The 27542-nt window shown below is 50.3% G+C and overlaps 12 protein-coding genes across 12 annotated transcripts; 5 read left to right on the forward strand and 7 right to left on the reverse strand.

The window, feature by feature from the left end:
- Nucleotides 1-456: 456 nt before the first annotated feature.
- Nucleotides 457-1254, reverse strand: FVEG_11662 (hypothetical protein; the record flags this gene model as incomplete). The annotated part of the gene is made up of 1 exon (XM_018900979.1): nt 457-1254. The coding sequence occupies one exon, from the start codon at nt 1252-1254 to the stop codon at nt 457-459; it is 798 nt and encodes a 265-aa protein (XP_018759367.1).
- A 1858-nt stretch (nt 1255-3112) lies between these two features.
- FVEG_11663 (hypothetical protein) lies at nt 3113-6593 on the forward strand (the record flags this gene model as incomplete). The annotated part of the gene is made up of 7 exons (XM_018900980.1): nt 3113-3278; nt 3339-3716; nt 4422-4597; nt 4656-4999; nt 5047-6133; nt 6179-6346; nt 6393-6593. The coding sequence occupies 7 exons, from the start codon at nt 3113-3115 to the stop codon at nt 6591-6593; spliced, it is 2520 nt and encodes an 839-aa protein (XP_018759368.1).
- A 221-nt stretch (nt 6594-6814) lies between these two features.
- On the forward strand, nt 6815-8431 carry FVEG_11664 (xylan 1,4-beta-xylosidase; the record flags this gene model as incomplete). The annotated part of the gene is made up of 1 exon (XM_018900981.1): nt 6815-8431. The coding sequence occupies one exon, from the start codon at nt 6815-6817 to the stop codon at nt 8429-8431; it is 1617 nt and encodes a 538-aa protein (XP_018759369.1).
- On the reverse strand, nt 8230-9785 carry FVEG_11665 (hypothetical protein). Its single transcript, XM_018900982.1, has one exon. It carries the CDS (start codon nt 9239-9241, stop codon nt 8630-8632), a length of 612 nt encoding a protein of 203 aa, XP_018759370.1. The 5' UTR covers nt 9242-9785; the 3' UTR covers nt 8230-8629.
- A 175-nt stretch (nt 9786-9960) lies between these two features.
- FVEG_11666 (hypothetical protein) lies at nt 9961-12050 on the reverse strand. The gene is made up of 6 exons (XM_018900983.1): nt 11740-12050; nt 11392-11683; nt 11185-11335; nt 10989-11123; nt 10820-10938; nt 9961-10764 (listed from the first exon to the last, which is right to left on the reverse strand). Exons 2-6 carry the CDS (start codon nt 11534-11536, stop codon nt 10127-10129), a joined length of 1188 nt encoding a protein of 395 aa, XP_018759371.1. The 5' UTR covers nt 11537-11683; nt 11740-12050; the 3' UTR covers nt 9961-10126.
- A 567-nt stretch (nt 12051-12617) lies between these two features.
- On the forward strand, nt 12618-13416 carry FVEG_11667 (hypothetical protein; the record flags this gene model as incomplete). The annotated part of the gene is made up of 3 exons (XM_018900984.1): nt 12618-12823; nt 12869-13172; nt 13228-13416. 3 exons carry the CDS (start codon nt 12618-12620, stop codon nt 13414-13416), a joined length of 699 nt encoding a protein of 232 aa, XP_018759372.1.
- Nucleotides 13417-13729: 313 nt separating this feature from the next.
- FVEG_11668 (hypothetical protein) lies at nt 13730-15879 on the reverse strand (the record flags this gene model as incomplete). Its single annotated transcript, XM_018900985.1, has 4 exons — nt 13730-13920; nt 13978-14467; nt 14524-14697; nt 14752-15879. The coding sequence occupies 4 exons, from the start codon at nt 15877-15879 to the stop codon at nt 13730-13732; spliced, it is 1983 nt and encodes a 660-aa protein (XP_018759373.1).
- An 804-nt stretch (nt 15880-16683) lies between these two features.
- Nucleotides 16684-17977, forward strand: FVEG_11669 (hypothetical protein; the record flags this gene model as incomplete). Its single annotated transcript, XM_018900986.1, has 2 exons — nt 16684-17136; nt 17189-17977. The coding sequence occupies 2 exons, from the start codon at nt 16684-16686 to the stop codon at nt 17975-17977; spliced, it is 1242 nt and encodes a 413-aa protein (XP_018759374.1).
- Nucleotides 17978-18234: 257 nt separating this feature from the next.
- FVEG_11670 (prostaglandin-endoperoxide synthase 1) lies at nt 18235-21801 on the reverse strand (the record flags this gene model as incomplete). Its single annotated transcript, XM_018900987.1, has 5 exons — nt 18235-18786; nt 18843-20914; nt 20964-21156; nt 21215-21453; nt 21552-21801. 5 exons carry the CDS (start codon nt 21799-21801, stop codon nt 18235-18237), a joined length of 3306 nt encoding a protein of 1101 aa, XP_018759375.1.
- A 1408-nt stretch (nt 21802-23209) lies between these two features.
- On the reverse strand, nt 23210-24899 carry FVEG_11671 (ubiquitin thiolesterase; the record flags this gene model as incomplete). Its single annotated transcript, XM_018900988.1, has 3 exons — nt 23210-23390; nt 23443-24707; nt 24762-24899. 3 exons carry the CDS (start codon nt 24897-24899, stop codon nt 23210-23212), a joined length of 1584 nt encoding a protein of 527 aa, XP_018759376.1.
- Nucleotides 24900-25532: 633 nt separating this feature from the next.
- Nucleotides 25533-27162, forward strand: FVEG_11672 (hypothetical protein). Its single transcript, XM_018900989.1, has 2 exons — nt 25533-26068; nt 26115-27162. Exons 1-2 carry the CDS (start codon nt 25816-25818, stop codon nt 26729-26731), a joined length of 870 nt encoding a protein of 289 aa, XP_018759377.1. The 5' UTR covers nt 25533-25815; the 3' UTR covers nt 26732-27162.
- Nucleotides 25963-27508, reverse strand: FVEG_11673 (prefoldin beta subunit). The gene is made up of 4 exons (XM_018900990.1): nt 27340-27508; nt 27223-27293; nt 27051-27175; nt 25963-27003 (listed from the first exon to the last, which is right to left on the reverse strand). Exons 1-4 carry the CDS (start codon nt 27398-27400, stop codon nt 26889-26891), a joined length of 372 nt encoding a protein of 123 aa, XP_018759378.1. The 5' UTR covers nt 27401-27508; the 3' UTR covers nt 25963-26888.
- Nucleotides 27509-27542: the final 34 nt, after the last annotated feature.

A 27542-nucleotide genomic window follows, 5' to 3' on the forward strand; every position in this document is an offset into this window, starting at 1 on the left:
TTCTCCTTCCGAAGGGTTCGTGAGCCAGGTCCTTGAACCTCTAGAGGCAGTGAAAATAATTCCTCGTCACGCCGCTGAAACTCTTTCTTGAGTCTCGGATTCTTCATAAAAATGTCGTTAATAGATCCACCAAGCTGGTGTCCTTTACACTTGTACTGCGTCAATAGTCCATTTACGGCTGCTCGCAGAATTGAATGGGGCATGAGGGTTAAATAAGCGCTTAATCTTCTATCTAAAAGATGCGACGAGATCTTACAAGCGAAACTTTTACATAGTATATTCACCTTCATAAAGACTAAACATTGAATTGGCGAGCCTAGACTTTATCAACGATCCACGGTGATAAAGAGATTTATTTTTTTTACAAACACCACGTATCAGGCTATCAACTCGCGATGATACACTCAAAAACACATTTGAAGTAACAGTTTTGTTCTTTTTGCGTCCTTAGTCTCTCTACTGAAGCTGCTTTCGATAGGAATCCAAGTCAACAACGGACCAAACCCAGTGAATCCTGCCTTTATCAAGCCAATACATGACATGCTCATGAAACTTGACACTCTTCCCATTAGGCTCAGCGCCAGCCCATGCCTTCACAGGAACTCCAGTAAACTCCAATCTAGCCGCAACTCTCCCCGCATCCTCATCGACGATAAGATCTCGAATGTCAAAGAACAGCCCTTGGATGGCACTTTGACTGTCTGAAATCAAAGATATATACTCCGCAATGGTCTTCTTCACGGTATTGTGAGCCACTGACGGCTGGCAGAACTTGTCAAAAGTTGCTTCCATAGTCTTATCGTTGATGCTCTTGATGTACTCGCGATACAGTGCTGCAAGGTCAAGAGTTGAAGGCTTCAGTTCTTCCAACGTTGAAGGAGTTGTAGTTTGTTTTGCAGAGCGAGAGTCAACGTCTTTGAGTCGCTTGAGAGTTTTCAAGCGACCGTCGATAAACCATGTGAGGATAATCTCCTGACACTCATACCGTTCACCATCGGGAAGTGTTTCGGTCTTGATGACTCGCCCAGCAACAGCTTGGGCGTTTACGTCAACCACACAGCTATCAAGCGTCACTGAGACTCCACTAGCGGAGCGTAGATTTGCGATGAAGTTATCGCGCGGCTGAGATGTTGTATCGATCAACATACTCGGCTGAAATAAGGATTCTAGAGTTTCCCATTTCGTCTCATTTCGAGCGTTGAGGATAGACTTGAGAAGATCAATAAGCTCAGATCGTGATTTCAAAGAAGTCATGGTGAATTTTCAATAATAATATCTAATAGTATGTTGCAAGAAGCAAGTTGCTCACTGTCTCTGAAGAAGCGGAGGTTACATTTATACCTGGCTTGGCTCGTTGACAATAGCGCCCTTCGAGGATCCTTCAGCATTAGTCATCAAAAGTCTGGCTTGGCGATATCACATCCTCAGTTCATGTTCGATAATGTCCAACCTGAAGATCCCACTTCTTCCCCAATGAGTCGTGTGATGAGTCTAATAAGGTGGAACAAGAACCCTGACTGGTGCAAGCCTAAATAGAAACCGTTCATATATAGTGACTAACGGTAGTTAGATGAGAAACTTGTGTTCTCTCCATCCGACTGATCGACAATTATATTACAAAATGCAAAGATTAGCTTTCACATGGCAATGGCAAACATTTTATATACTCACTCCTATGAAGGTTACATTGATGACAAAAGAATGATAGGAATTGGTTCACATTCCAGAGGTGAATTCGCTGGAGCGCAATAGTACCTAGAACCTTTTCAAAGAACTAGAAAATTGGAGGATGTGAATGTCTAGGCGGCTTTTTCCTTCAAATCAGATTTCATAGCGTGTTCGGCGGATATAGCAAGGCCAATGTTAATGAAAGATAGAGTATTGTTATTTCTTGGATAGCCATACTTTGCTCAGAGTTCTCAACCTGCATTATAGAAACGGGACCGAAGACCCTCATAAGCCTCCAAAGCGTCGACCCAGATCAGTTGACAACAGTGGTTTTAGAGACAATGCGACGGTGTCTAGCTAGGAACCAACTGCACCACGATCGATGTGACTTACGTCGGTCCACGCCATGGAACTGCACGTCACTTTACAAGCTATTCGATATTCGAGGCTTTGGGTCTAAGAAATTTCAAATCCACATCATTCTCGATATACAGCCAACAAAAGACACTGCGACTATACTCATAGATAGAAATGCAAACCAGGAAAAGCTCGTGCGGGCAATTAAATCGAATCTCAAGCGTTTAGACCCGATGCTTTTGCGTGATCCGAGTGAAATCGCCGAAGCCACGGATCTTCTGCATTCATCTATTTCTGGGCCTCTCGGGTCCTTTGTGCCTTCTGTTCGGCGTACAGCAAGATTTCGGCACACTAGAGTCTACAATAAGGCTGTCCATGAGGCCATGAAACGCGACAAAAGTGTATTGGACAGATATCGTCGAAACCCAACCACAAGATGGCGACGCTACTGGCAGTAGAGGCGAAAGCAACTCATCAAGGCCCAGATTTATCACGGTCAATCAGACTGGCGCCATATCGCTATTCGAAAGTCGCTAAACCTTTCGGGGTCTATCGATTGTCAAGAATATTCGAGCGGAAGAGAAAGCCCAGAGACTTGCTTGTCGTGTCAGAGTTGCATGACGAGACAGACATTAACGAAGACACTGACGGTAAAGCGCGCTGTATGATCGATGCCATCTGGGCTTAAACGTCAGATAGTCAAGAGCCGCCACCGACACTCAAGCCTTTGAACCGCCGCGCTACGAGACTTCTGAGCCACACAGTCAGCCAGACCCTCGATAAATTTGAGACAGCGTGGATTATGCAAAGGTTAAAGATTGAGAAGGCCGCTGGACCAGACGGTGTTGCCAATGAGTGTTTTTTTTTTTTTTTTGCTTGTTTAAGTGTGAGGTGTCACCCCCGGCTCTTCAAGCATTCAATTACCGTTTTGATTCCTAAAGTAGGCGGTAAGCCGCATCACCTTCCAGGAAGTTGGCGGCCCTTGGCCTTGTTATCTTATGTTGGTAAGATCCTTGAGCGGGTCGTCACAAATCGACTTCAGAAGTTCGTGATTCATTGCAATCTTCTCCCAAGGACCCAATACGACATGACGGGGAAATCTACGACCACAGCTCTCCAGTTCTTTCTGAACCCAGTTTATACGGCATGGAGTACAGCCCCAAAGAATTATATCTCAATTCTGATCATCGATATTAAAGGCGCCTACGACAGAGTGGACCGCGAAAAGCTACTCGAGATTCTAATTGACTTTGGTACACCTGAGTGGTTAATTCGTCGCCTCGCTTCTCAGTAACCGCAGCACTGTTGTAAAGCTTCCAAGTCTGACCCCGAAGCGATGACCCAGAAGCGATATTGGATCAACATTGGCATTCCACAGGGCAGTCCTCTATCCCCGATTTTGTTCCTATTCTACACTGCACCCCTGCTCCGCATGGTGTCGGAACAGGCCTGGGGGTCCAAGGCTTCAAGTTGCCTCAAGTCTGTGCAATTCTACTGTTTTGCATTTGTCGACGACACTTACATCATGGTTGTGTCTTCATCCTATCGAACCAACTGCAGAGCTTTGGAGTTTGCTCACGAGGAGATTCTTAGATGGGCGAAACCCATGGATGTTACATTTTCGACTGGGAAGTACCACTTGATGCATTTCAAGGCGACCCTGACTGCAGACTTACTGTCAGTATTGAAGGGTTCGATAAGAAAAATGAGCCTGTCGATGAGCTCAAAATTCTTTGGGTCATTGTCGATCGTCGCTTGCAATGGACAGCGCACATTGCCGAGATAAGTTAAAACTCGAGCCTCACCCCGACATTGAGATTTTGTTGCCGGCTTCAACGAGAAAAAGGTTTGTTTACAAACTTTGTCATGACTCATTGAACTTGTTGCCTGGGCGGGGCTGAGATTGGTACCTATTTACGGTCTTGGTCCCCCACCTCCATGCCCGCCCCTCCCCCATCATATGTCTTCAATTAAGGTACCTTCTACACACCAAGCCACCCCAAGGCGGACACTTAAAGTGAACTGCCTCTCAAATTCCTGTCTCTGTAGGCACTAGCATGAACAATGCAGTGTGATGCTAATTACAGTGGAGACCTTATAGGCTGTGACTTCGTCGCAGTGGTAGAGCCGCTGTAATTTGGTGGATTTTGAGAGCCTGATGCCTGCCAGTCGCGCAAACAAGGCAACACCTTGCCATCGAACACTGTGCAAACTCATCAACACTCTCAAATCGCTTCACTCACGCACGATATAGCACTAAACAGATAAAATAGAGCAGAAAAGAAGAAATATTATTTTTAATATATAATATCTAGCTTGACTTGTTGTATCTCTGGTATCGAGTCTCTCTGATTCAGTGCCTCTCGCTGCACCCACCAGAAGCTGACCAATCCAAGGCCCCAACATTAGAAAATTTGCCCCATCGTCTCGACCCTCACTTAGCCAAAATACCAGTAATGATGACCGACTACTGATTGACGGCCCTGTCAACGAACAGACGTCACTATCACTTGACTCATCAACGATGAAGAAGTCAATAGCATGCGGCGCATGTCGCTCCTCCAAGCGCAAAGTGCTCCTCTCCCCTCTCCCCTCCCTCCCTCTCACAACAACTGACTCACCCCTCTCAGTGCATCCACTCAGGCGGTCCGCCCTGCACGCGCTGTCGCGACCGCGGCGACGAGTGCGTCTTCCCGCCCAAGGGCACATCCTTCATCTTCCGCCGGAGCCGTCTCGAGCGTCACCGGGATGAAGTCGGTTCCGGTGCTGGCAGCCGGGCTGACTCGGAGCTCATCCGGGCCGGGAACCTAGCCACCACGGACCCGTTCGGCTTCCTGACGGATGAGGTCAAGAACAGTTATCTGCGGTGCTCGTACAAGTGGTCGTTCCACCATATTCCGAATCTTCTCATTGCTATTCGCGAGAGGAGGTTGGATCCCTTGCTGGTCTGGGCGATGCTGGCTATCACTGTGAGGTGCGGCATATGATTCCTTCGCTTATCGTCTCACTCACATGGAGCAGGTTCTCGCAGGCTGCGCCGCCGGGGTATGCGACGCAGGTTGAAGCGAGCAATACATTCGCTGCTCATGCACGGTCTCTTGTTCTGTCACTCGTAGATCAACCTACCGTCCATCGCGCGCAGGTTCTTCTCATGCTGACTGGACATTCCTGGGGCGCTGGTGAGGGTCGAAGGGCATGGGTTTATCTCGGCATGGCGGTGCGCATGGCACAAGTCCTCGGTCTTTTCGAAGAACCGCCACCAGCGACAACACGAGAAGACTTTATCGAAGCTGAAGAGAGGCGCCGCACTGCCTGGACATGTTTCCTGATGGACAGTCTTCTCAGCGGAGGAAAGGGTCGCGATAGGATGCTGTCGGGTGATAAGATGCGGATCCAGCTCCCGTGTGAGTCGGATAGCTTCAACTTTGGCCAGATTGTGCTGTGCGAAAGACTCGATGGCTCAATGCCGGATGGGGCGATGGGTACTGTGCACGGCAGTCTAGGCATTGTAGCCAACAGCATGCGTGTCGCTGATGTCTGGGGCGCCGTCGCCAAATGGGCTTGTACACGGCACGACAACACTGTACCGCCATGGCAGCCTCAATCCGAGTTCCAGATGCTTCTGTCCCGGCTTAAACTCTGGAAGAACTCACTACCTGAGCGATTACGATACGAGCTCTTCCTCCTGCGAGCGCACAGTGTGTCCAATCAAGGTCAGGCATACTGCTACATGCACTGCATTTACTTCATGAGCGTCATCTTCCTCTACCGGTCTTATCTCCCCGAGGTAGAGATGCAAAAGGCCAGAGTCGGCGATAAGGATTGGGACCAATGGTCAACGTGGTCAAGCAAAGAACTCGAGAAGGTCGCTGAGCAGGTGTGCGACATGCTGCAGGAGATACGCGCATTTGGCCTGTACTTCCTACGCGGTCTTGTTCCATGGATTGGCTTCACCATTTACACAGCAGTCGGAACGATGCTATACTTTTATCACTTCCCAAATCCTGGCGACACGGCGCATCAAGTTGAGAAGCGAAGGGAGCATATCGTCGAGGGTCTCTTGTTCCTCAAAGACATGCGACAAGCTTGGCCGATGGCTGACACCTGGGTAAGTTGCGCGTCTCATGATAGTGATTGTGCTGACGGATCGCAGCGCGAGAAGATCAAGGCGATGCAGATATTCTACAGCAACATCAAGGCCGACGGCGATCTCGCAGTAACACCCAGTGAAAGACGAGAAATGCGCAACGCAATCATCGACTACGGCGCTCTCCAGCCCGATCCCGTTCGTCAACCCGACGCCGAAAGCACCGATGAACAAGTACTTCACCTTACCGTTCCCATATTCATTTGCTGACAATTCCCAGAGCGCTACAGATGGCGAGAACGACCAGGCCTCGTCAAACGTCGACTTTTCCTTCATCGCGCCCGCAGACATTGACCTATTCGACACAGACTTTGCATTCGGCAGCAACATGTACGCGACGTTCGCCGACGCAACGCAGGGCTTCTGGGAGAGCTTCCCCGGAAGTATGGACATCACGGGCGACATGGTCATGGAGAACTGAGTGGTTTTTCTCACTGCCAAGCCGGGAAAGGTTGAACGGCGATCGGCACTGAGACCCATCATAACCTCATGACAGTGAATGGTGGATGAGCTGAGTTCCCCGCGGTTGCATTCAGGCTAAATGCAATGACAGCCATCACGACAGATCCAGCAATTATAAAAAGTCACCACTCATTCACGACAATACCCAATTCTCACCTCAATCTCGTCGCATCATTCAAAATGCCACAGGTCACAAACCCCATTCTTCCGGGCTTTAATCCCGACCCGTCAATCTGCCGTGTCGGCGATGACTACTACATCGCTACGTCCACCTTTGAGTGGTTCCCCGGCGTTCAGATCCATCATTCCAAAGACCTCGCCAATTGGACTCTCATCGTGCGTCCAGTGAACCGCAAGAGTCAGCTTGACATGCGCGGTGAGCCTGATAGCTGCGGTGTCTGGGCGCCCTGCCTGACGCATGATGGAGAAAAGTTCTGGCTCGTGTACACGGACGTCAAGCGCAAGGACGGTTCGTTCAAGGATGCGCATAACTATATCATCACTGCGCCTGCTATTGAGGGGCCGTGGAGTGATCCTGTGTACGCTAATTCCTCTGGCTTTGATCCATCGCTGTTTCATGATGATGACGGTCGCAAGTGGTTCAACAACATGACATGGGATCATCGCGCTCGGCCTCATTTGTTCTCTGGTATCTTTCTTCAAGAGTTTGATCCCAAGCAGGGTAAACTCGTGGGACCGAAAAAGAACATCTTCAAGGGTACAGACCTAGCTTATGTTGAGGGATCGCACTTGTATAAGCGCAACGGGTGGTACTACCTCTCGACAGCAGAGGGCGGCACAGGCTACACCCATGCCATGACCCTAGCACGATCCCGCAGCATCTGGGGTCCTTATGAAGTCCATCCTCAGAAACACGTCGTCACTTCAAAAGATGCACCCAACGCAGCGCTCCAAAGAGCTGGACACGCTGATATCGTGGACACACCCGATGGCAAGACGTACATCGTGCATCTCACCGGCCGCCCCGTCACCCAAAAGCGTCGCTCGGTCTTGGGTCGAGAAACAGCTATCCAAGAAGCGTACTGGGGCGATGACGACTGGCTGTACATCAAGAATGGCCCCGTCCCAAGTCTTCACGTTGATCTCCCCGCTGCACGCGACGACACTGAGTACTGGAAAGAAAAAAAATACACCTTTACCGACAAACTCCACATTGATTTCCAATGGTTGCGAACTCCTGAACCCGAGCGCATCTTCAACATCAAGAACAACCAGCTCAGTCTCATCGGTCGCGAGTCCGTCGGTTCATGGTTTGAGCAAGCCCTCGTCGCACGCCGCCAAACACACTTCTCCTACGACGCCGAAACAGTGATAACCTACTCCCCCGACGACGAGCGCCAATTCGCCGGTCTGACAGCCTACTACTGCCGCTTCAACTTCTTCTACCTAACCGTAACCGCCAGCGCCTCTGGCCAGCGCGAGCTCCAGATCATCTCCTCCGAAGAGTCCTTCCCCATAGGCCGTCTAGAGCGTCCCTTTGCGGAGCCTGTTGAAATCCCCAACGAGGGCAAGGTTCGACTTGCGGTTAGTGTTCGTGCGGGGAGCACGCTTCAGTTTTACTATGCTCTTGAGGGGCAGGATTTGAAGGAGATTGGGCCGGTGTATGATGCTTCGATCTTGTCGGATGAGTGTGGAGGACATCCTAAGGATGGAAGCTTTACGGGTGCGTTTGTGGGGATGGCGTGTTCGGATGTTAATGGGCTTGCGAAGGAGGCGCAGTTTGATTATTTTGTGTATAGGCCTGTGCATGACAAGTTGGATCGGTATGAGATATAAACCTCACTTTACATAGTGAACTCGACTTGATGATGGCTGATGCAGAATAAACGTTGTTTTCTTGTTTTCTCCCTTTTGCTTTCAACCTTGTTGTAGGTCATGCAACCTTCCTAAAAACGAGTCGAATAGTAATACCTTCATGGCAGCCATCATACCACGAACCCCAGAATAGAATGAAAAACAGACCGCATGAACCAACTACAGACCAAACGCCGTCTTAGCACGCTGAAAGTACTCCAACCGTGGCTGAAGATCCGTCCCGACACACTCCTCAATGTACTTCTGAAATCCTGTATCAACATCCGTCTTGAACGCCTGTCGAACATCCTCCTTGCACTGCGTCCTCAAGAACCACGGTCCACTTCCAAAGTTATACTTATCAACCGTAACCTCATCCAACAAATCCCCCAGCTCCTGATCCGACAGACCCTCTGTGCTCTCAATGCCCTGCCATCCCTTGGCCAGCGCAGGGATACTCTTGGCATAGAGAAGGTTGTAGTTCGGCATCTGCATATTCGCAGTGCCTTGGCCTGGACGTCCAGGGTAGTGGTTCCGCTTGTACTCAAAGTCTCCAGACTCAAAGGCCATGAGAGCGAGAACAGCGGCGATTTCAGCGGGGGAGTAGATCCCCTGGGTCTGGAAGCTGGAGATGATGTAGGGGGCTGCTTGGGTGGCTGTGCGGCATTCTTTGTTGCCGGTGGGACAGCTCTTTGATTTGGGGGCTATGGCTTCGATGATGGGGACTGCAGAGAGAGAAGCAGCTGAGAGAGAGGCCAAAGAGGCGATGAGAGAGAGGGTAATGAACTTCATAGTGATGAATGTTGCAGTATCAAGAGTTGATTGACGCTGAGGCAAATGACCTGAAAAAGAGTGTGTCTAAGTAAAAATCCACCAGGGACTTTGTTAACCGCCAAAAGAAAGTCTGTGAAACAAAATGTATCACGAACAGAAAAAAGAAAAGGAGTGAATAGCCTCACAATCAATGGGAGTGAATAAGGATGCCAAGAACAAACACAGATTCAGGGAACAAGTCGCCTCTAAATACATTTTTCCTTCTCAGGTGCACTTCGTGAATCCCCAGCCGCGTCGTCCAATGACATTCCACGTCGAGGCGCAGGCAAACAAATGGTGAAACAGATGAAATGTGAAACGAACTGCTTGCGGCCAATTGATGCGGATCTACAGGGGTTGGAGCCGGAAATCTCGGCATTGTTTTAGGGGTAATGAGCGGAAGGGGCTGTGATTGGCGCTGGTGCTACATTGCACTGAATGGTCAGTACACGCCGCTGAAACAGGGAAAACGGTTGTACAAAGCGCGGACTTTGTTACAGTGAACATTCCAGCTCCAGCTTTGGGTGAGAGAGCCTTGTTTTGTTCAGTTCGAGCTGGTGGTCGGGTTGACGTAGGTAAATCGCGCACCTTGTTTAGCCTGGCCAATCAGAGCGCTGCTGTGAACCTCACCGAAACCAATGTCAGATCGGTGAAGCAATTCACTATAAGTTGCAAAGAGGTCTGCATTAATCAGATCAGGGAGGCATAAACGCTAACTTGAGCGAATGTGTTGTTATGTTGCTATGTAACGACCGACTTGGACTAGCCTAAATACAAGAACAAATGAAAATAATTCAGTCTGGTCTCTGACCCTGCCCTAACGGTACTCGATCCGTATTCCGCTTCTCAAGTACTTACTTAGCCTCACACCAAACCGCTTCCACAAGGTCCAGCATAGTAGCTGTAGCCATCGTCAGTGTCGGAAACACCGAATTCAGGGAAACCGTTGGGACACTGAGAGGTCGAGCATCCAGCCGAGTCGATGGCCTGGAAGTTGAGGCACGCTCCATCAGTGTTGCTGCGAGCCCAATAGACACAGCCGAGGGTGTTGTAGCAGGCATTGCAGCAGTCCTTGTTGATGTTGGTGCTGCCTGGGAGGGACACTTGGTTGCTCTCCATGAGTTCCGGGGAGTCGGGAACACCGATTTCGATCCGGCCATAACCTGTAGGTCCGCACGGGTTGACCTGGACGGTGGAGACGGGGATGGTTCGCGTTGTGGCAGTCTTGGTCCAGGGGACGGTGACAGATGAGATGGAGAATCGAGTAGAGATGGATGTCGCTGTGCTCTTGGAGAGTCTGGTCTTGGTGATGGTGGTGGAAATGTCAGTGACTGCACCAATGGTCATGGAGACGGTAGTAGTTTCTTTGACGGTAACGTGCTTGGTGACAGTTGGGGACTTTCCGCTTGCGATCTTGGTATAGGTCGTGGTAACCGTGGGTCTTTCTACAATGGTTGTGGATTTCGTCATGGCACTGGTTGAGGTGCTTGTCAAATAGCAGTCTAGGTAATTGTTCAGCTTTGTTGCAACAGTAATGGCGCAGTTTCAGAGTCTTACAGCAGTCACGGGGAAGCGCGGCCCTTTCACCCAAGTGCCCTCTCCTAAGCTTCAGCTTGTTATTCCCGGCATCGCAGGACTGCTGAGCCCACGTGGAAGTAGTGCTGCGCGTCTTTGTGCTGCGATTCCTGGTTAGCAAGAGGAAGTTTTATTGGCCAATGTTACTCACGCTGGCAGAGTGGTAGTAACAACGACTGTAGTCAGATATGTTCGAGGTTTGGGCAGCGTAGTGTACAGCCACTTGATATCGGTCCGGGAGACAACCTTTGTGGTATACAGCGCCGTGATGGTAGGAAGCGTCTTACTGTCCGAAAAGTCTCTGGTTAGTACAGGGGTTTTTGGGAAACATAGAACATTAAGCTCACGTTCTGCTCTTTGAGTAGGTAGTAGTGGTAACCTCAGTTGTAGTAGTTGCCGTGATGGTTTCTGTTTCTCGGATCACGACAGGCTTGGTAACCGTAACCGCTTCGCTTGCGGCGGGCACAAAGCAGACCGTTTGAGAGAGTGATTTCGATGCTGCAAAAGTTCATATTAGCCTACAGGCCTTTATGTACGGACGACGCATGAGATACCAATAAGCTCCGAGCAGAGTTCCGCAGAAGCCTCGGGCAGGGCTGCACAAGAAGACGCGGCGGGCTTGCAAAGGCCAATGGAGCTCTGCCCCGTTGCATGCTCCAGAGTTGCAAGGAGAACGAGCCAGATGAAGTGGAAACGCATGTTGATGCGTATTTGGGTCAGTTGAAGTGTTGGATGTTGAATGTTGAATGTTGAATGATAGTTAATAGGCGAGTTGGTTGGAGAAAAGATTCTAGTTTTCGGTGGGAGGGAGTCAACTTATAGCATTCTTGCCCCCATCTCACGGCTCTTTTTCCATGTTAGTCCTGCAAGTCGTCAATATTGTTACATAATTGATAACTGACAAGTTTGATGGTTTAGAAAAGCATCTCTGTGGTGGAGCTCTCAAAGACAGACGAATCGTGACCATATGCCAGCCACATTGACCCAAATGGCACCCGTGGATAACGTGGCACGCAAGATAGAAAGTGCTCTAGCCCCAACATCAAATTCCTCGGAGTTATATTGAAGAGCGATAATAGAAGCCACGAAGAGCGATCCCAGTGTGAACACCAACACATGAAATCGTTACATTGAATCATGTTCAGGAATGTTAAATTCGAATATGGGAAACTTGGATCGTTTTCGGTAGTGTCGACGCTGTTGGAGACTTCTGGAACTCAAGAAGAACAATGGCTTGTCAGATCACATCCGCACAACTATTCCATTCTCGTTCCGTGATAACAACGTGATCAGTAATTACTCAGCTTGCATCAGCTCATGTGGCTTTCGCCATGATATCAACTCCACTTTTCACAGCCCTATCCGCGGAGATATAAGCATAAACACAAGTTACCACTGCGATGGTCTAGAATCGGGTCCATCGATGAGCTATCAAAACAAGCTTTCAGCCACGAATGACGAGGTACCAGCTGCAAGGCACAAACATGGCTTGCAGCCTTGGCTTTGCCCTCATGTCTAGACAGGCCGGTGAACCTGGGGATAAACTTTACGTTGAAATCGGATCAATCACCTAGCGATGTTCTCACATCACTGAAAACGTCCATCTGCACATCCTTACAAGTCAATTTGTTTTCATTGATCCCTCCCTAGTGCATGCGAGTGGCACGTGCCCAATCGCTATAAATGAGCTCTCGACAGTCCAGTCGACATCAGCCAATGCCCGTCAACGCAGTCACACACACTCTACCAGCCAACAACAACACCACCCAACATTCACAACATGTACTTCCCAACCTTTGTCCTCCTCCTCACAGCCGGGCTCCAAATTAGTCTCGTCGAAGCTGCCAAAGCGCCAAAGAACAGCACGGTCAAACTGGACAAGTGCGCGGCAACTGCCCTGACGACTGAGTTCTCGGCTGGCTTCAAGCAGCCGAACCCTCCTCAGATCAAGAGCGAGTTCACCACTAGCTTCGTCCAGCACAGATGGTAGGTTCTCCACATAGCTCCGGCCTGCTTCTAACAGGAACGCAGGAACCAACGCACTTCGGTCATCGTCGCAGGATACCTCGAGAATTCCGGCTCTCAGGGCATCATCCGAGTTGACCAGGCTTACGACGGGTCCCTAACCTCATCCGTCTACGACTACAACAACATGACAGACGGCACTACGGTGGACCACACGATGAACACGTTCCAAAGCGGCGCAAGCTGCCCCAAGGTGTCTAGGGGCTATGACAACATCACTTTTCCGCTGTTCTCCAAGGACATGCTCATCAAAGGTGGCGCTGTCTTCACTGGGTCTGTGACGAGAGACTTTTCCGGCCGTGGCGTGGGTGTAAGTTTTTCTCTGCCTGTTAGGATTCAACTTACAAGACTGACGTTGCTTCTAGTGGAATATCATCTATGAGGGTCGGATGCCGCTGACAGTTTATGTCAACCCTTGCAACGCTATTATAGGATATGACTACTTCTTGCGGGATGAACGGACCAGAGTGGTTACAGAGTTCTTTAATACTAACATAACTACCAATCGACGAGATGTTCTGGCAGGTGTTGCGCTGCCCGCTGTCTTTAAGTAGTCTAGATAGTGTAATTATACATGATTCAAGAATATCGACTTGTTTATACATGTGTTTGTGTGTGTGCGTGCATGTTACACTTGTTGGAGAACATCTGTTTTGTTTAAATATTGGGGTTCAACGCAACAGCCGTATGACACTATTGACTCGATTTTAAGTTTGCTGCGTTCTCACTGGCTTCTTTTATGGCGCCTTTCATTATACCGTAGTAAGATGAAACACCACCGTTATGTCACTCTGTGTAGCTATATTGCTAGCTCTATATATGTATACATCTATATATTGTCTGCTATTCATACATCGAAACAAGTACTTAACATTCAACACTCACGCCGCTGAAGCTTGCAATACTACTTACGCTAGCGGTGATTGCAGCATCCACCTGTGCCTCTATTGCTCCCATAGCAGAGGGGCTCAATATATTGTTGTCCGTCAGGCCCCCGGTATCTGCAGTAGCTGCTGCTGCTGGCGCTGAAGAAGCAGTTACACCTGACATGCCCCATGCTAAAGCTGATTAGCTCACAAGTTCATTTCTCCCTTCCATGCTTCTCAGAGATTTACCTTGGCTGCCGAGATTGATGGCTACTTTTGTAAAAATAATGATCGACATTATTGGAGAAATGCATTTATTAATGCAGAACCCCAGTACTAGCTTATGTGCTCGGCGCCTGAGCTCGCGCTCGATCAGAACGGAGATGAAAAACCAGCAAGAGGGCAACTGGCCGATGACAAGCATCGGGATGAGCTTCAAGACCGGCACTCCGTGGCTGACCCGTCTGAGGAACATGATCGTATTGAGAACTCGGTAGTAGACAAGGCTTAACCGAACCACCTCAATAGTCGCTGCTATTCTCGTAATCAGGATCATCCTCTCACCTCCGAGATAGAAGTAATTGTTGAAGTAGGCGTTTGATCCCCATCGGCGCCGCTGGCTGAGATAATGCTGTAGGGACTGGGGAGCGACTGTTTCGCTCACGGCGTCAGGGACAAAGAGCGTGTGCAAGTGCTTCCCTTGAGAAAGCATTGAGTAGGTCAGTCTCCTGTCTGTTCCCTATGTTGGGCCAGTCAGCTCAGGACTTGGGCTGTGAGCAATCAAGTTCCACTCACAAGATACTGCACTTGATGTGAGAGCACCAAAGCCCCCGTGATGGGCTCTGCATACTTTTGTATAGCCCCTCCCATCTCTTCTCTAACAGATATCATGGTGATGCAGCCTGGAAGGCATGTGACCTTTCCGATATAGTGTTCTGCTCTTCTGCGAACGTACTGGCCAAAGGTGTACTGGAGCTGTTAGTCTGGCACGATCAATTCTCCATAGAAATCCTCGTGACATACCTGGAATTGCTGGTACAGGTTCCAGACGGACCATTCATATCCTGGCTCCAGCTCCACAAGAACAAGGCCGCAGGCTGCAATGGCATTCTTGTTGCGGCACAGAGCATTTGCAAGCTTGGCTAACGCGCCCTTGTGAATCGTGGAGTCTGCGTCGGTGCAAAACACCATGTCAAAGCCTTGGAACTGATCTGTTTCCGGCAGCAGAGACGGCAAGATGTGAGTCCATATCTCTTCTCTCAAGAGCCTCGTATAGATCGGCGCGTTGGGGCGGATGCAATTGAACAGATCATGACACAGGATAAGCGAGTCCTTTTTGCCGCCGTTCTTGAGCTTTTCGAGGACAATAACGGGAACGTCTTCCATATAGCCGGCAATTATTCGCAATGTTCCCCTTTTCCACTTGAAGGATATGTATGCTCTCTCGAGCTGGGTGATGACCCGTGTCATATTCCCTCGGATGTCTCGGGGTTGCCCGTCAAGTATCACCACCATAACCTGGCGATGAGGCTCCGTACCGTTGTCACGGAGCGAGAATATTGTTTTGACGATCTGTTCCTCGCTTTCCGAGTATGCCGGTATCAGGGATAATATCCAGCGCTGTGTGATGGGGTCTGGGGGCCAGAGTGTTTGGTGCACCTTGGTAAATACAAGGCCCACGGGGGATATGATGGAGGAGAGAAAGTCTTTACTCTTGATGAAGTATATCATCGCTAGAGCCACCTTGGATTCCTTTCCTAGTATCGCGGTGATGGCTAGGATGATGTTGAGCAGCAGGATAGCGCCGAGGAAGATGGTACGCTGCTTGGTAAGGTCTTGTCGAGTGAGGACTCGTGCTGGATCAACGGGGTCATCAACTTCAGGATATCCAGAAGTTTCAACAGTGAGTCCACGGCTGCCGAGCATTTCAGCCTTGTCTGGCTGCGGGACATTGCCCATAAGGTCATTAACGCACACTCCCTTGGCGGGTGCAGTGTTCGAGACACCCAAGGCCTTGTCCCTAGCACCGAGATCTTTTTCTATGGCATTATCGAGGCGATGTTCTGCCCTGTCAGGAACAGGCTGTTGGTTGCCGTTTGTGCAGAGAGCGTCGGTGGTCTCTCCTGTGACTTTACCGGGCTTGGAGAGCATCTTTGCTGACACCAGTTTTGGAAAGCCACCGGGTTTCGGCAGAGAACAGAAGATAAAATCAGAAGACGAGGCGGGCTTGAGATCATGCCACGCGTTATTGCAGGGCGTTGTCCGCAAGAAGCAGACGTGACGATCTTGGTTGTCCCCTTGGATTGATTAGTGAACTTGGCTTTGAACATGCCTTTCTCACTCTGCTAGTACTTGACCTACGCCATCGCCGCGTTTGTTCTGGAATTGACAGTATGTGCCTCTTGAATGGTACCTGTTCCTGGCCTCGGCAAGATCCGTCCTCTGTTGTAAGACGCAGGAACCCGGATCCAAACAAAGATGCCTTGTTCCCATGATGCGTCGAGGTGGAGGGTGCGCCATGTGGGAGTCTAGAAGTGGGTTTTAGCTCGTCATCTTGTTTGTTCAACAATGATGCTATTGCCATTTTCGCAATGCATTCCAGTCCATGATATCATGTTGGTGTTCTTGATCGCAAGGTTAATTTCCCAAGCCTAACCTGTTTTGTGCGCTGTTTATTTCCAGGACATCACCGGAATAAGGATGAGAGAAAGGTCTAGACCACGGCACGGGAGACCTTCTAGCGTACAGATGATCTTTCTGGAAACATTGCGCGGAGATGGGGTAATTGATCAAAGTCTCTTTTTGCGACGATGGAGGTGAGTTGGGTAGTATATATAGCCTCGTTGTTTACCACAATAATCCTCAATCCAAGCAGATTTATCAAGTCAGACATCAACTCCATCCATTCAAGTTCAGTTCTCCTTCTCGTCACATCTTGATCAATCATCCACCAACATGCCGCACAAGATTGAGCAGCCTGCCCTAGAGGGCAACCAAGTCCTAGCCGCCAAACAAGGCATCCTCGTTGCCGTCATCGGCATAGGGTTCGTAGGTACAGGGCTAGTGTCTACATTTTCCACTGCTTATCCGGTCCTTGGGTTCGATGTTAGCCAGAAGCGAGTTGCAGAGGTAGCTCACGAGTTTTATACTCGGCCCAACACCCGCTTAACGACCCAAGAGTCAGATCTCGGTCAGGCAACCCACTTCTTGATCTCCGTCCCTACTCTTCTCCTGCCCGACAAGTCCGTTGATCTCTCCTACATCAAGAGTGCCCTTGACGTGATCCGGCGCTGGGCAAAGCCGCAGTCGACGATTGTGGTTGAAAGCTCAGTGGCCGTGGGGATGACGCGGAAACTACTGGGACCACTCGCCTTGTCAAAAGGCTTCTTTGTTGGCATGTCTCCCGAGGTTAGTAAGCTCACTTGACTCAGTACTTGAGTGAAACTAATCGGCCATCTAGCGTATTGATCCTGGGCGTACAGAGCCGCCTATGCATTCTATCCCCAAGGTAGTCTCTGGGCTTGACGATATATCCCCCGGGTCATTGAGCTCCATTACCAAGCTGTACCAACGCGTGTTTCACCAGGTCATACCTGTTTCAAGCCCAGAAGTAGCAGAAATGACAAAACTCTACGAAAACTGCCAGCGAATGATGGGGATAGCATTTGCCAACGAGATGGCAGATGCATGCATTAGCCATGATATCAATCCCTTTGAAGTATGCAGGGCCGCATCAACCAAGCCGTTCGGTTACATGCCATTTTCTCCAAGTCTGGGAGTCGGCGGCCATTGCATCCCCGTCAACCCATACTATCTCCTCCTCAACAACGAGTTTCCGTTGTTGCAACAGGCTGCAGAGAGGATGCATCAGCGGCCCAAGCGAATAGCCTATCGCATTCTGGCCGAGCTCTTTGCAGACGAACACCAGAGCGACTCTGGAATACTCGTGCCAAAGCGCGTGCTTATCGTCGGCATAGGGTTCAAGGCCGGGCAGTCGCATCTCGTGAACTCGCCCGGCCTGGCGCTGGCTTCGGAGCTCCAGCGCATCGGTCAGGTGGATGTCACGTTTGCCGACAGTCTCGTGCGCCAGTCGCAGGTCCCCCATATTAAGAAGTTGCCCGAGCAGAGTTGGAATAAAGAGTGTTTGGGGGAGTTTGACATGATTGTTGTGGCTTTTCGACAGGTCGCGATGGAGTTGGGGGTTTTGGAGGGTCTGCGTGGCGTCAAGGTGCAGATGTGGTGCGACTAACCTAACTTGGCTTGGCTACCTTACGTAGATGTTAGCCTTGTAACAATACATGTACTTTTCACTGATTGAACCCCCGCCCTGCTAACCTCACCTCACTGTAAGCGGAGTCTGTCTCACTGACACCAGGAAAAGGTACGGATAGTGCAATAGCCACTTTGGAGCCTGAATAAAAAGAATTAATTACAATCTACCCATTACCTACATCCGCCATTACATCACTCCTCCTCCAATTCACCTCGCTACAGCTAATCAATTGCCTACTCATCCCAGGTAATCTTCATACTAGTAGGGAACGGCCAAATACTTCCCCAATCCTCCGTCATATAGACAAAGAAACCCCCCGGTCTCGGAACCTTCTTCAACTCGCCTTGCGCGCCCGGAACCCTCCTAACACCCTTCTTCCTGAACACCGCCCTAAACAGCTCCGTGAGCGCAACCTGGCTGATATCCCTACCCAGACATGCGTGCGGACCAACGCCGTAGTGGATGTACTTGTCCAGCGGACGCTTGGGGTCTACGACACCAGGGTTGGGGAAGATCTTGGGGTCCTGGGCGGCTTGGACGAAGGAGACGAAGACGCGGTCGCCCGCGTTGACGGGGATGCTGCGGCCGTCGTCTTCGTGGATGGTGTCGGGGCCTGTGGCCTCGCGGTAGAGACCGAATGTTCCGGCCATGCGGATGCCTTCCATTGCGTAGCCGAGGAGCAGAGCGTCTGTCTCGTCGCCTGTTTCGAGAGCGGCGATGCGGGCTAGTTCGGGGCGGTATTTCTCACCTGCTGGGGAGAGATACCAATCCAGTGTTTGCGCAAACTAACCCATTAGCACTCTTCACTCCTCCAGTCAAAGATAAAAGGGGTTTGACTTACCACTTGGGCCTGGTTAGGTACCATAGCACCAGCCGTAGGCAGGATCTGACTCCAGACAATATCCTCCGTGCTCAAACCCGCCTTCTTCAATCCCTTTGCCATGTTCTCACCATACCTCGCCAGCGGATCATCATTCTTATCCGGCTTACTAGTAAACAATCCCTTGACGCCAATGCTATTCGCCAACTTGACATTCATCTCAATAATGCCACCAAGTTTCTGCGCAACCTCCCTCGCACCCTGTCTAAGTGGGAAACTCTTGGCCGGATCAATGTCAAAGAAGATACAAACAAAGATCACAGCGAGAATCATGTACAGCTCCTGCTCAGAGAACACACCCTTTGGATTCTCGCTCGTCTTGAGCGGCAGGTTGAACATCCTCGCAACGAAGTGCGTGTGCGCAACGTTGCCCACGTCTCGTACAATATCAACCTGCGTCTTCCCCGCAAGTTGATAAGACTTTTCGGTGAGTAACTTCTCGGCGGTCGTAGCGTAAAAAGACTTTACTGCATTGCGCCACGTGTCGTTGTACAGGAGCTTACCCATGCACTTGCGCTGCTGGGCGTGAAGCTGTGTATCGCCCGAGAGCATGAAGCGACCGCCTGCTTCGCCCATGAGGTGCTTGAGGCCTTCTTCCCAGCAGACGCGGTATTTCTGCTGATCCTCTAGAATGTACTTTGCGGCGTTGTACCCAATGATGTTGATGCGCGTGGCTGTGGGTTCAGGACGGGAGAAGTCAAAGCGGTCTGCACGCTTGATGTCTGTGAGGATCTTTTTGTTCTCCGAGGGGATCACCATGGGATAATGCGCGTAGACGGAGTTGCCCTTGAAGTGCTGGGGGAATGCGCGCAGGAAGAGCTTGTAGAAGACGCAGCCGTGGTTAACATTGAGATCGTAGTCGACTTCCTTGTAGCCCCAGTTCGTCAGGTGGCGCGGGTTGTAATCGGTTGTGTAGTACCTATCACCTCTGACCAGCGCGACGGCATCGGAGAGGACGACTCGGGAAATAGTGTATGTGGGCGCGATGCCGACACCTGGGACCATGGGAGTCTTTGCTTCCTCGGCGACAATGCCGGGATACAACTCGACGTAGTCGGGGTGCTGATACAGGTTTCGCAGAGCATCAGCGACGGAGGGATCAGAGTTGATGTCCTCAAACGTCTCATACGCCTTGAGTCCGAAATGCTTCCTAAACTCATTCAACCCGGCCAAGTTCCACTTCCTCCCACGCATGATACCCAGCATCTCAATGGGCTTCATGATACGTGGGACATTACGTCCGCCAAACGCACCACCAGGCTGTTCAATAGCCGTAGCAAGCGCCTCGACAAGTTCATCATCGTTGAACTTGCCATCAGGACCTCTCTTGAAGCCACCAAACGTTCTCTCACTAGGCTCATCAGCAACACTCGCCTCAAATGCTTTAAGCGCCTTCATCATTGTCTGCAGGTTCATAGGCCCGTAGTTCTCTCCAAGAAGCTCAGTATAGAAATCCTGAACCCACTTGTCGTCCATCTCCGAGAGACACGAGTGCCAGCGATAGCAAAGGTTGAACTCAGCAGACACGACGTTTCCAGTGCCGCTCTCAGACAGATCCTTCGTACCAACACTAACTCCCATTTCCTGTCGCGGATCAAGAGTCCACGTGGTATCAACCCTGTTGAGATTGATGATGTTTCTCACGTAGTCAATCAGCGTGATGTTGATGTACAGCCCAGAGGTGACAAGTCTCGCAGTCTCAAAGAGCTCTGTGTCGCGCTTCTTCCATGCAGCTTCTGCAGCTTCGGGGGATAAATGCTCGGCTGGTTTGGAGAAGCGACCGCCCTCGTTGATGTCTGCGAGGTTTGTAGCGACATGGTTATGGAAGCGATTGAACATGATGAGGAGGATGGGAACACCGGGTGGATTACCGATGAGACGCTTGTCAGCGAAACAATCAGGCTTCAATTGACCGTCTTTGAAGGTTCGGATCGAGTCGCGGTCTTTTTCGGTTGAGCCGTAGAGAGGAGCGAGGTCGAGATAGGAGGAGGAGTCGTTCTGGTTAGGGTCTTGGAGGTTTGTCCAGAAGAGATCTGCCCTATTAGTCAATTGAGAGACATTATATGAAGTGAGGAAGCTTACCGTGAATGATGATAGTGGCCCAGTACCATAGAATACTCGAAACATTATTCGGGTTCTTTCTAAAAGCATCTCTGGCAAAGACACTCTCGAAGATAGCCTCGGGATCAGGCTGCGCACCGAGACTCATGCCCTTTGGACGGACAGTTCTAGAGTATGGAGTTCGCGCGGCGCCCAATTGAGGAAGATACGGGTTCTACATTGTCAGTGCCAAGCCTCAATGCGATCAGTAGATGGAGAGATTGTAGACTCACATTGTTGGATCCATCTGGCTGTCGGAACCGAAACTTGTCTCCCATGTACAGCATAGGCGGATGGTCAATCGAGTTCCAAAGCTGCGAGATGAAACTATTCGTCAAAGACTCCTGAACCTTGGAGTGATCGCTCAGATTAGCCACGAGCTGAATCGTGCGCTCCATGATCATGGTCTTGTCATCCTGTTGAGTTTCACCCTTGACTTTGGACTTGACGATCTCGAGAAGTGTCTTGAGGTCTAGTTCAGTCAGCTTCATTCACCTAATACTCCCCTCGTCCAACACTGCACCAGTCTCTCACTCAACATGAATGACTAAGGAGTGCTTGTGAACATACCTCTTCCCCGAAGACGTCGGATATCCTCTTTCAAACCCGGCCTGTTCTCCACAACGCGATACGACCCATCGCCCATCTCCTTCGGGAGCGGTCGTTTGCTCGCGACACGGAGTTGCTTAAAGCTCTTGACGATACCATCTTTCTTGTCGCCGTTAGGAAGAGGCTTGGCTTCAGATTTGGTAGACGACGACGCAGGAGAAGCTCTCTTCTCGTAGCCGTTTGTAGCTACTCCGTTCTTGTGTTCCGCCATGATTGCAGTAGAGCTTCAGACAAAGAGCACCAGATGAGAAGCTTCAACAGAAAGAGGAGGAAGCGGGGAGAGGGAGGGTGGACGTACGCCTCTTTATCTTGTCTCTTCTCTCAAGCCCATGCAAGCCGCACAGTATGCACAGAGACCATGCAATCTACCCAGACACGGCATTCCAAACCTCCGCTCACCCCAAGAACCAATAGATACACAGATTGACAAACCAGATGTCGTGGAACGAGACCTACGCGGAGCCGGACGCCCTCCTAGCTCCAAAAGAAGGTCAATCACCCTTGGAGATCCATGGATCTACAGCGCTATTTGTGACGAGGGGATTTGTAAGTGAGGGTAGATCTCTCCGCCATGTCTGAGATCTTTGTCTTGCTTCTGAGACATAATGTCAATGCACATGCAGCTGCACCCACGTTTACCAGATCAACAATCCCTCTAGAGTTATTGACATTGATGCTCGCATGATGTCCTCTTCAATTCACACCTCCAATACAAGTCTTCCCAACCTCACTCTCGAGCTTACAGATACCTTACGTACTAAGCCCAGCTCAAAATCGATAGCGGACCGACCCGGTCTAAGCTGAACCCGTCCCAATACGGCAGAACTAAACAGGGCTGATCGACCCACGGACGGCATTTCTAGCCCCTAAGCTTTTTTAGCGTGGTCCCTCTTCAACTGAGACACTTGATAATCAGCACGGTGTGAGTGGTTGCTTATGCAGAGCTGAAAGTCCTCTTTGGGAAAAGGGTGCGGAGGTGGGAGAGACAAAATGACGTGGTTTGTTCTGTTTGGAGGGTTGAGATTGTGTCTTGATATTGAGTGTCTTGTACAGTTCCCTTGCTTTGACTCTCCTCTACCTATGGGAGATTGTAAGTCGGCCTTGAGACAAGGAAGCAATATTGACAGCCATTGAGACAAAGCAATAGCATCAGCTCATTCACAGACCGATATTCATATAGTCTCCCCTCCCTCTCCCATCCCCGTCGATCCCTCACCACTCACCCGGTCCCCTCACCCAAGCTTCCCACTTTCAGCTCGCCGATCCCTACCCCCAACGTCAATCCTACACCCTTTTCGACCTCCTCATTATCGGATCGTCCCTCCAGCCCAAGAAACACGTCCCCACTCAATCTTAATCCCTAGATCTCCTTCTCCACAGCGGGATAAAGATCGACCCAGACCCAAACATCCACTTCGGGCAGGCTGCAGATCTGTATCGCACGAGTCGCTCATACTGTGACGTTTGTACTGTGCGGTAGGGAAAACACCTTATTGATCCTTTCGCTGTGTACCCCGGGCCTCCAATGCAGCTCTCGCTGGGTATTACCTCACCGCGTAACTCCATTGCTATGTATGATATGCTATGCATGCTCTACTGAATGTATAGCTACGCATGTTCTATTTCGTCCTTAGGTCGTGTACATAAAAGTCAAGCTTATCGCTCTCATAAACATGACCCTTCGGCTGTCCCGCGCCCCGGTAAATATTGTCAATCGAGTGCTGATGAAAAGTATCCTGATGATTACAATTGAGAATATGATCCAGTCCCGGCGGGTGCGTCAATCGAAAGATGCCATACCTAAAAATTCGTCAGTGTCTTTCTTTTATCTCACTTCGATCGCGTGACTCACGATGGCTGAAACTTTGGCGCGCATACGATTGCAACACTCTCAGGCATCATAACCTGATACCCAGCATGCGTGTGCAAATCCCTCGAGCTCATAAAACACGTCTGTGTCGGATGCGTGTGAATCCACCCCAGTAGCAACAAATCCTCCTTCATGCAGTAATCAAACATGACCTCCTCGTTCTCCGTCTCACACGTATCCGACGTGCACTTCTGATCGGGAATCAAGAGACATCGCACGAACAGCGCATTGTTGATCGGTGTTCCGCACAGCATGCCGCACATTTCGAGCCCACGACGGGTGTTGTCCGCTGCGATGTCGAGGAATTTCTGGCGCAGGTTCTTTGGGAGGAAGAGCGAGCGTATTGGATCGCCGTTCTCGAGGTATGCGCCTGGTTTAAAGGTGAGACGTTCTTTTTTCGGGAGTGTTGGGGGCGTGTCGAGGGCTTCTTTGCGGGGGACTTCGGGACGGGAGGTTTGGGGGGACGGCGAGGGGATGAGAGGTGCGTAGCCTGGTAGAGGAACTTTTTGAGGAAGAGCTGGTGGGAGACTTTGTAATGATGGTGTGTGTAGAGGTTCTTTTGGAGGAGCGACGGGTTCTTTCGGTGGTCGGCTTGGCTGTATTGAAGGTATTGGTGTTTGGCCCTCGTAGTCAACGGCTCGTGGTCTCGAGATCGATGGGTAACTGTACGTATGCGACGTCGGTCGATAATCATCATCAGTCCGTCTCTCCTGCGCCGAATCAAGAGCATGTCTCGTCGCCTCCATCTGCCGCCTCAAATCCTCATCATCACCAATCCTCGCCCCGTCCCACTGATCCCACCTCCCCCCTCTTCTCCTCGACATGATATCCTCATCCGTAATCCCCGCCTGTCTCGTAGCCCTCCTAGCAGTATCCCTCCTCATCAATTCCTTCTGCGCAAGATCAACAGCCAGGTCCTGATTGTCAAACGCATCCAGGATCTTGGCATTGCCCGTCAGACTCGGATCGCGCGCTGCAAACTGTTCATATCGTGACGACGGTTCGGGCTCGGCATTCGACAGCGCCACTCGCTCCCATTCTTTGACGGCATTCTCGATCTCGGGCTTCAACTGTTCTAGGTCTTGGATGACACGCGGTATGCGTCGCGATAGCACTTTGTACACCTTTTTGTTGTCGGGGTCTTTGAACTGTGGATGTGTCGGGATGTACTTGAGGACCAGTACGGAGTGTCGATACAGCATCATGTAAGCTCTTCCAAAATCGCCATCCGAAACTGCAAACGAGGCCTACACCGTTAGCTGCGCACAAACAAAGATGCAGATAGGATACAAGTGACAAACCTCTTGGTACAGCGTCTCAGCCGCACGTGTCCAGTGCTTAACCGGAATGTTTGTGTTAAACTTGAAGTTCTCCGCCTGAGCCACCAGCTCCTTGACGGTCTGCGGCCTGGTCGGCCTCATGGCAATCCTCGAGTCCATGGCGAGATATGAAAGACGAATAACTTCTCTCAGAGCTGGGGATGACTGTGCTAGAGTCGTCGAGGATTATATCCAGTTCATGGTTCGGGCGCCGCGTGGCTTGTTACTCAAAACAGGTCCAACGTTTTAGAGCTGCCTGTTGATGGAATCATAGGGAAAGACGGGTCCTGTGACGACGCGCCCGTTGTTCGGTACCTTGATTGATTTGCCCCTCCATGCCCAATGGCGGGGGGCATTCATTTACCCGATGCTGATTCCAAAACAGAGGAATATGCAAGTAAATCGAAATGATGAAACGTTCAGCCTCATATCTGTGGCGTCGCAAGCCACTTCTCGAATCATGGAGTAGATGGCGTGTTTAGTTCCTGTGAATCGTACAATTCCATCTCCCAACTGCAATGCAATCCCCACGCTGTCTCACCGAGTCGGATTTTCCTTGGAAGTTTCCTCAGTAACTTGAGTGCTTGTCCTTGCGTCCCGATATCTTCCGGCTTGTTCTCTCTAGACATCGGGAGAATTCGCCAGCAAAAATCCCCAGCAATCAAGGTTTAGGCTCGAGGAAACCGGGTCATGATCCTTGACGGGATACTTCCAGAAGAGGCAACAAGACAGACGACGGAAGAAAGATGCTCATCTTTAGAGAGTGCTTGATCAGGCAAGATCTCATCATGAAGTATAGAATGTGATATATCTGCCAAGAGAAAGCTATCTCTTGGTCTGTCCCCAAACTTGGCATCATATACTAGCTTCATCATGATCATGCCCGCCACCATGTCGTGTCGGTCAAATACCAGTACACCCCACGGTGAAGGACGGTTATCGGCCCATCTATCCACGCCCATGACACCTCAGGTAAGGGGGGCATTGACCACGGTGTGGCCATGAGGGCCTTTGTTACTGAGGCTGCCAGGATGATATGTCGTATCCTCAACGAGTTGGGCATCTCCTGCGAGAGAATTTTTGTAAGGGGCTGATGAGTTTAAAAGCCCGTGTATCCCCCAGGTCTTGGATGGTTATAAAGTCTAGCTTCATATCTCAATTCAAGCTCATCATATCTCTCATACTTCTCACATCACTCACTCACTCACTCACTTACATCAAAATGGAAGCCATCAAGAACAACTCTATTGTCTCAAGCGTCGAGATCGACATCGACACCACCCGAAAAAGTAAACCACCCTCACTACCTCTCAAAACCTTGACTAACATCCTCAGCCGCTGTCAACGCCGCAATTGACATCTTCACAATTGATCAAGGGCACGTCAGCCTCCCCAAAGACCTCTGCCCTCTCGACGCCCTCTCCAGCATTCTCCGCAGCATCTCCTCAGTCTTCGAGCTCGACGTCAGCGCCGATCTCGACCTAACATGCCGCAACATCCTGCACCGCATCCTCCAATCCATTTTCGACACAAACACCCAATCCGCCCTCGAAGAAGACTCCGAGATCTTTGCCCACCTGAGCTCCAAGCAAAAAGCCCGTATCCTCGCACAAGCCATCGCTGCCTTCGCCGTGATCTTCCAGCGCTTGGCTCAGACCGGTGAGAAGGTCACTTATGGCGTTCTTAACCGTGAGGTGCAGCTCTTCACGGAGAGTGACCAGCGCCCATTGATGCAGAGTCTCATTGAGGGTGATGCTGTCTTTGAGAATTGTTCTCGTAAGAGCGACGTTGCTGAAGCTATCCTCTCTGCTATCGACGCAGACGAAGACGCTGCGACACCTCAGCCCGTTGCTGCAGATGACAAGCAAGATTTTATGTTCTCCCCCAGCGCAGCCCAAGACCACAAGAACATGGGCATTCCCTGGGGCTTCAGCATCATGGCGATCAACTAAACCACATCACGAACTTTCAAACTTGACGACTGGCGTTTTTTAAGGGACTCTCCGATTAGCGCGGCGCTCATAAAGTGCCAGGTATTTGCATTATAATAATCCGCGTACTGTAGAATATAACTCAACTCATGGTCTATTTTTCTTTCCTCTCTCGTCATTACTGAGGTGCTTCCTTGCCCTGGCTTTGAGCTGCAGTCTGGATCTGAATGATCTCTGTCTTTTTCTTCTCCAGCTTCTCTTGCGTCTCCTTGATTGTGTCTTCTAGTCGTGTACTGAGAATATTAGCATGCGACATGTAGTGAGGGGGAAGAATAGTCACATTTCACTACTAATAAAGTCTAGACGGCCCTTGACTGTGTTCTCAGCCTCAAATTTGTCTTGCTTCAGCAGCACTGGCCCAGCGAGCTTGTAGATTGTCTCTCCCTCTTGTAGTCGCTCAAATTCCTGATCCTCATTAGCCCATGTTCACTGTATCTCACAACAGCGCTTACCTGCTGCACACCGAGATTCTCCTGCTTCTGACCCTCCAACTTCTGTCGCGACGCCACAGCGTTCTGAAGTTCTACTCCCAATCAGCTAATTCCCCTTCAAAATGTCCCTAAACATACCGCCTTGAAGCTTCTGGAAGTCTTCAGACAGCGCCTGTAACCGTGCTTGGGGATCCGACATGATGATGTAAAATGCGGCAAAATATCAGTAAGCAGATTAGAAAACTTCCTGCCTATTTCTGATTCGTCTTCTAGGGTGTCCTTTAGTTGTCGCCTAAATCGCCAAGGCAGAGGTCGAGAAGCTTGAGGTAGAGGGTAAAGGT

This window comes from Fusarium verticillioides, chromosome 7 (genome assembly GCF_000149555.1).
Source record: "Fusarium verticillioides 7600 chromosome 7, whole genome shotgun sequence".
Lineage (NCBI taxonomy): Eukaryota > Fungi > Ascomycota > Sordariomycetes > Hypocreales > Nectriaceae > Fusarium > Fusarium verticillioides.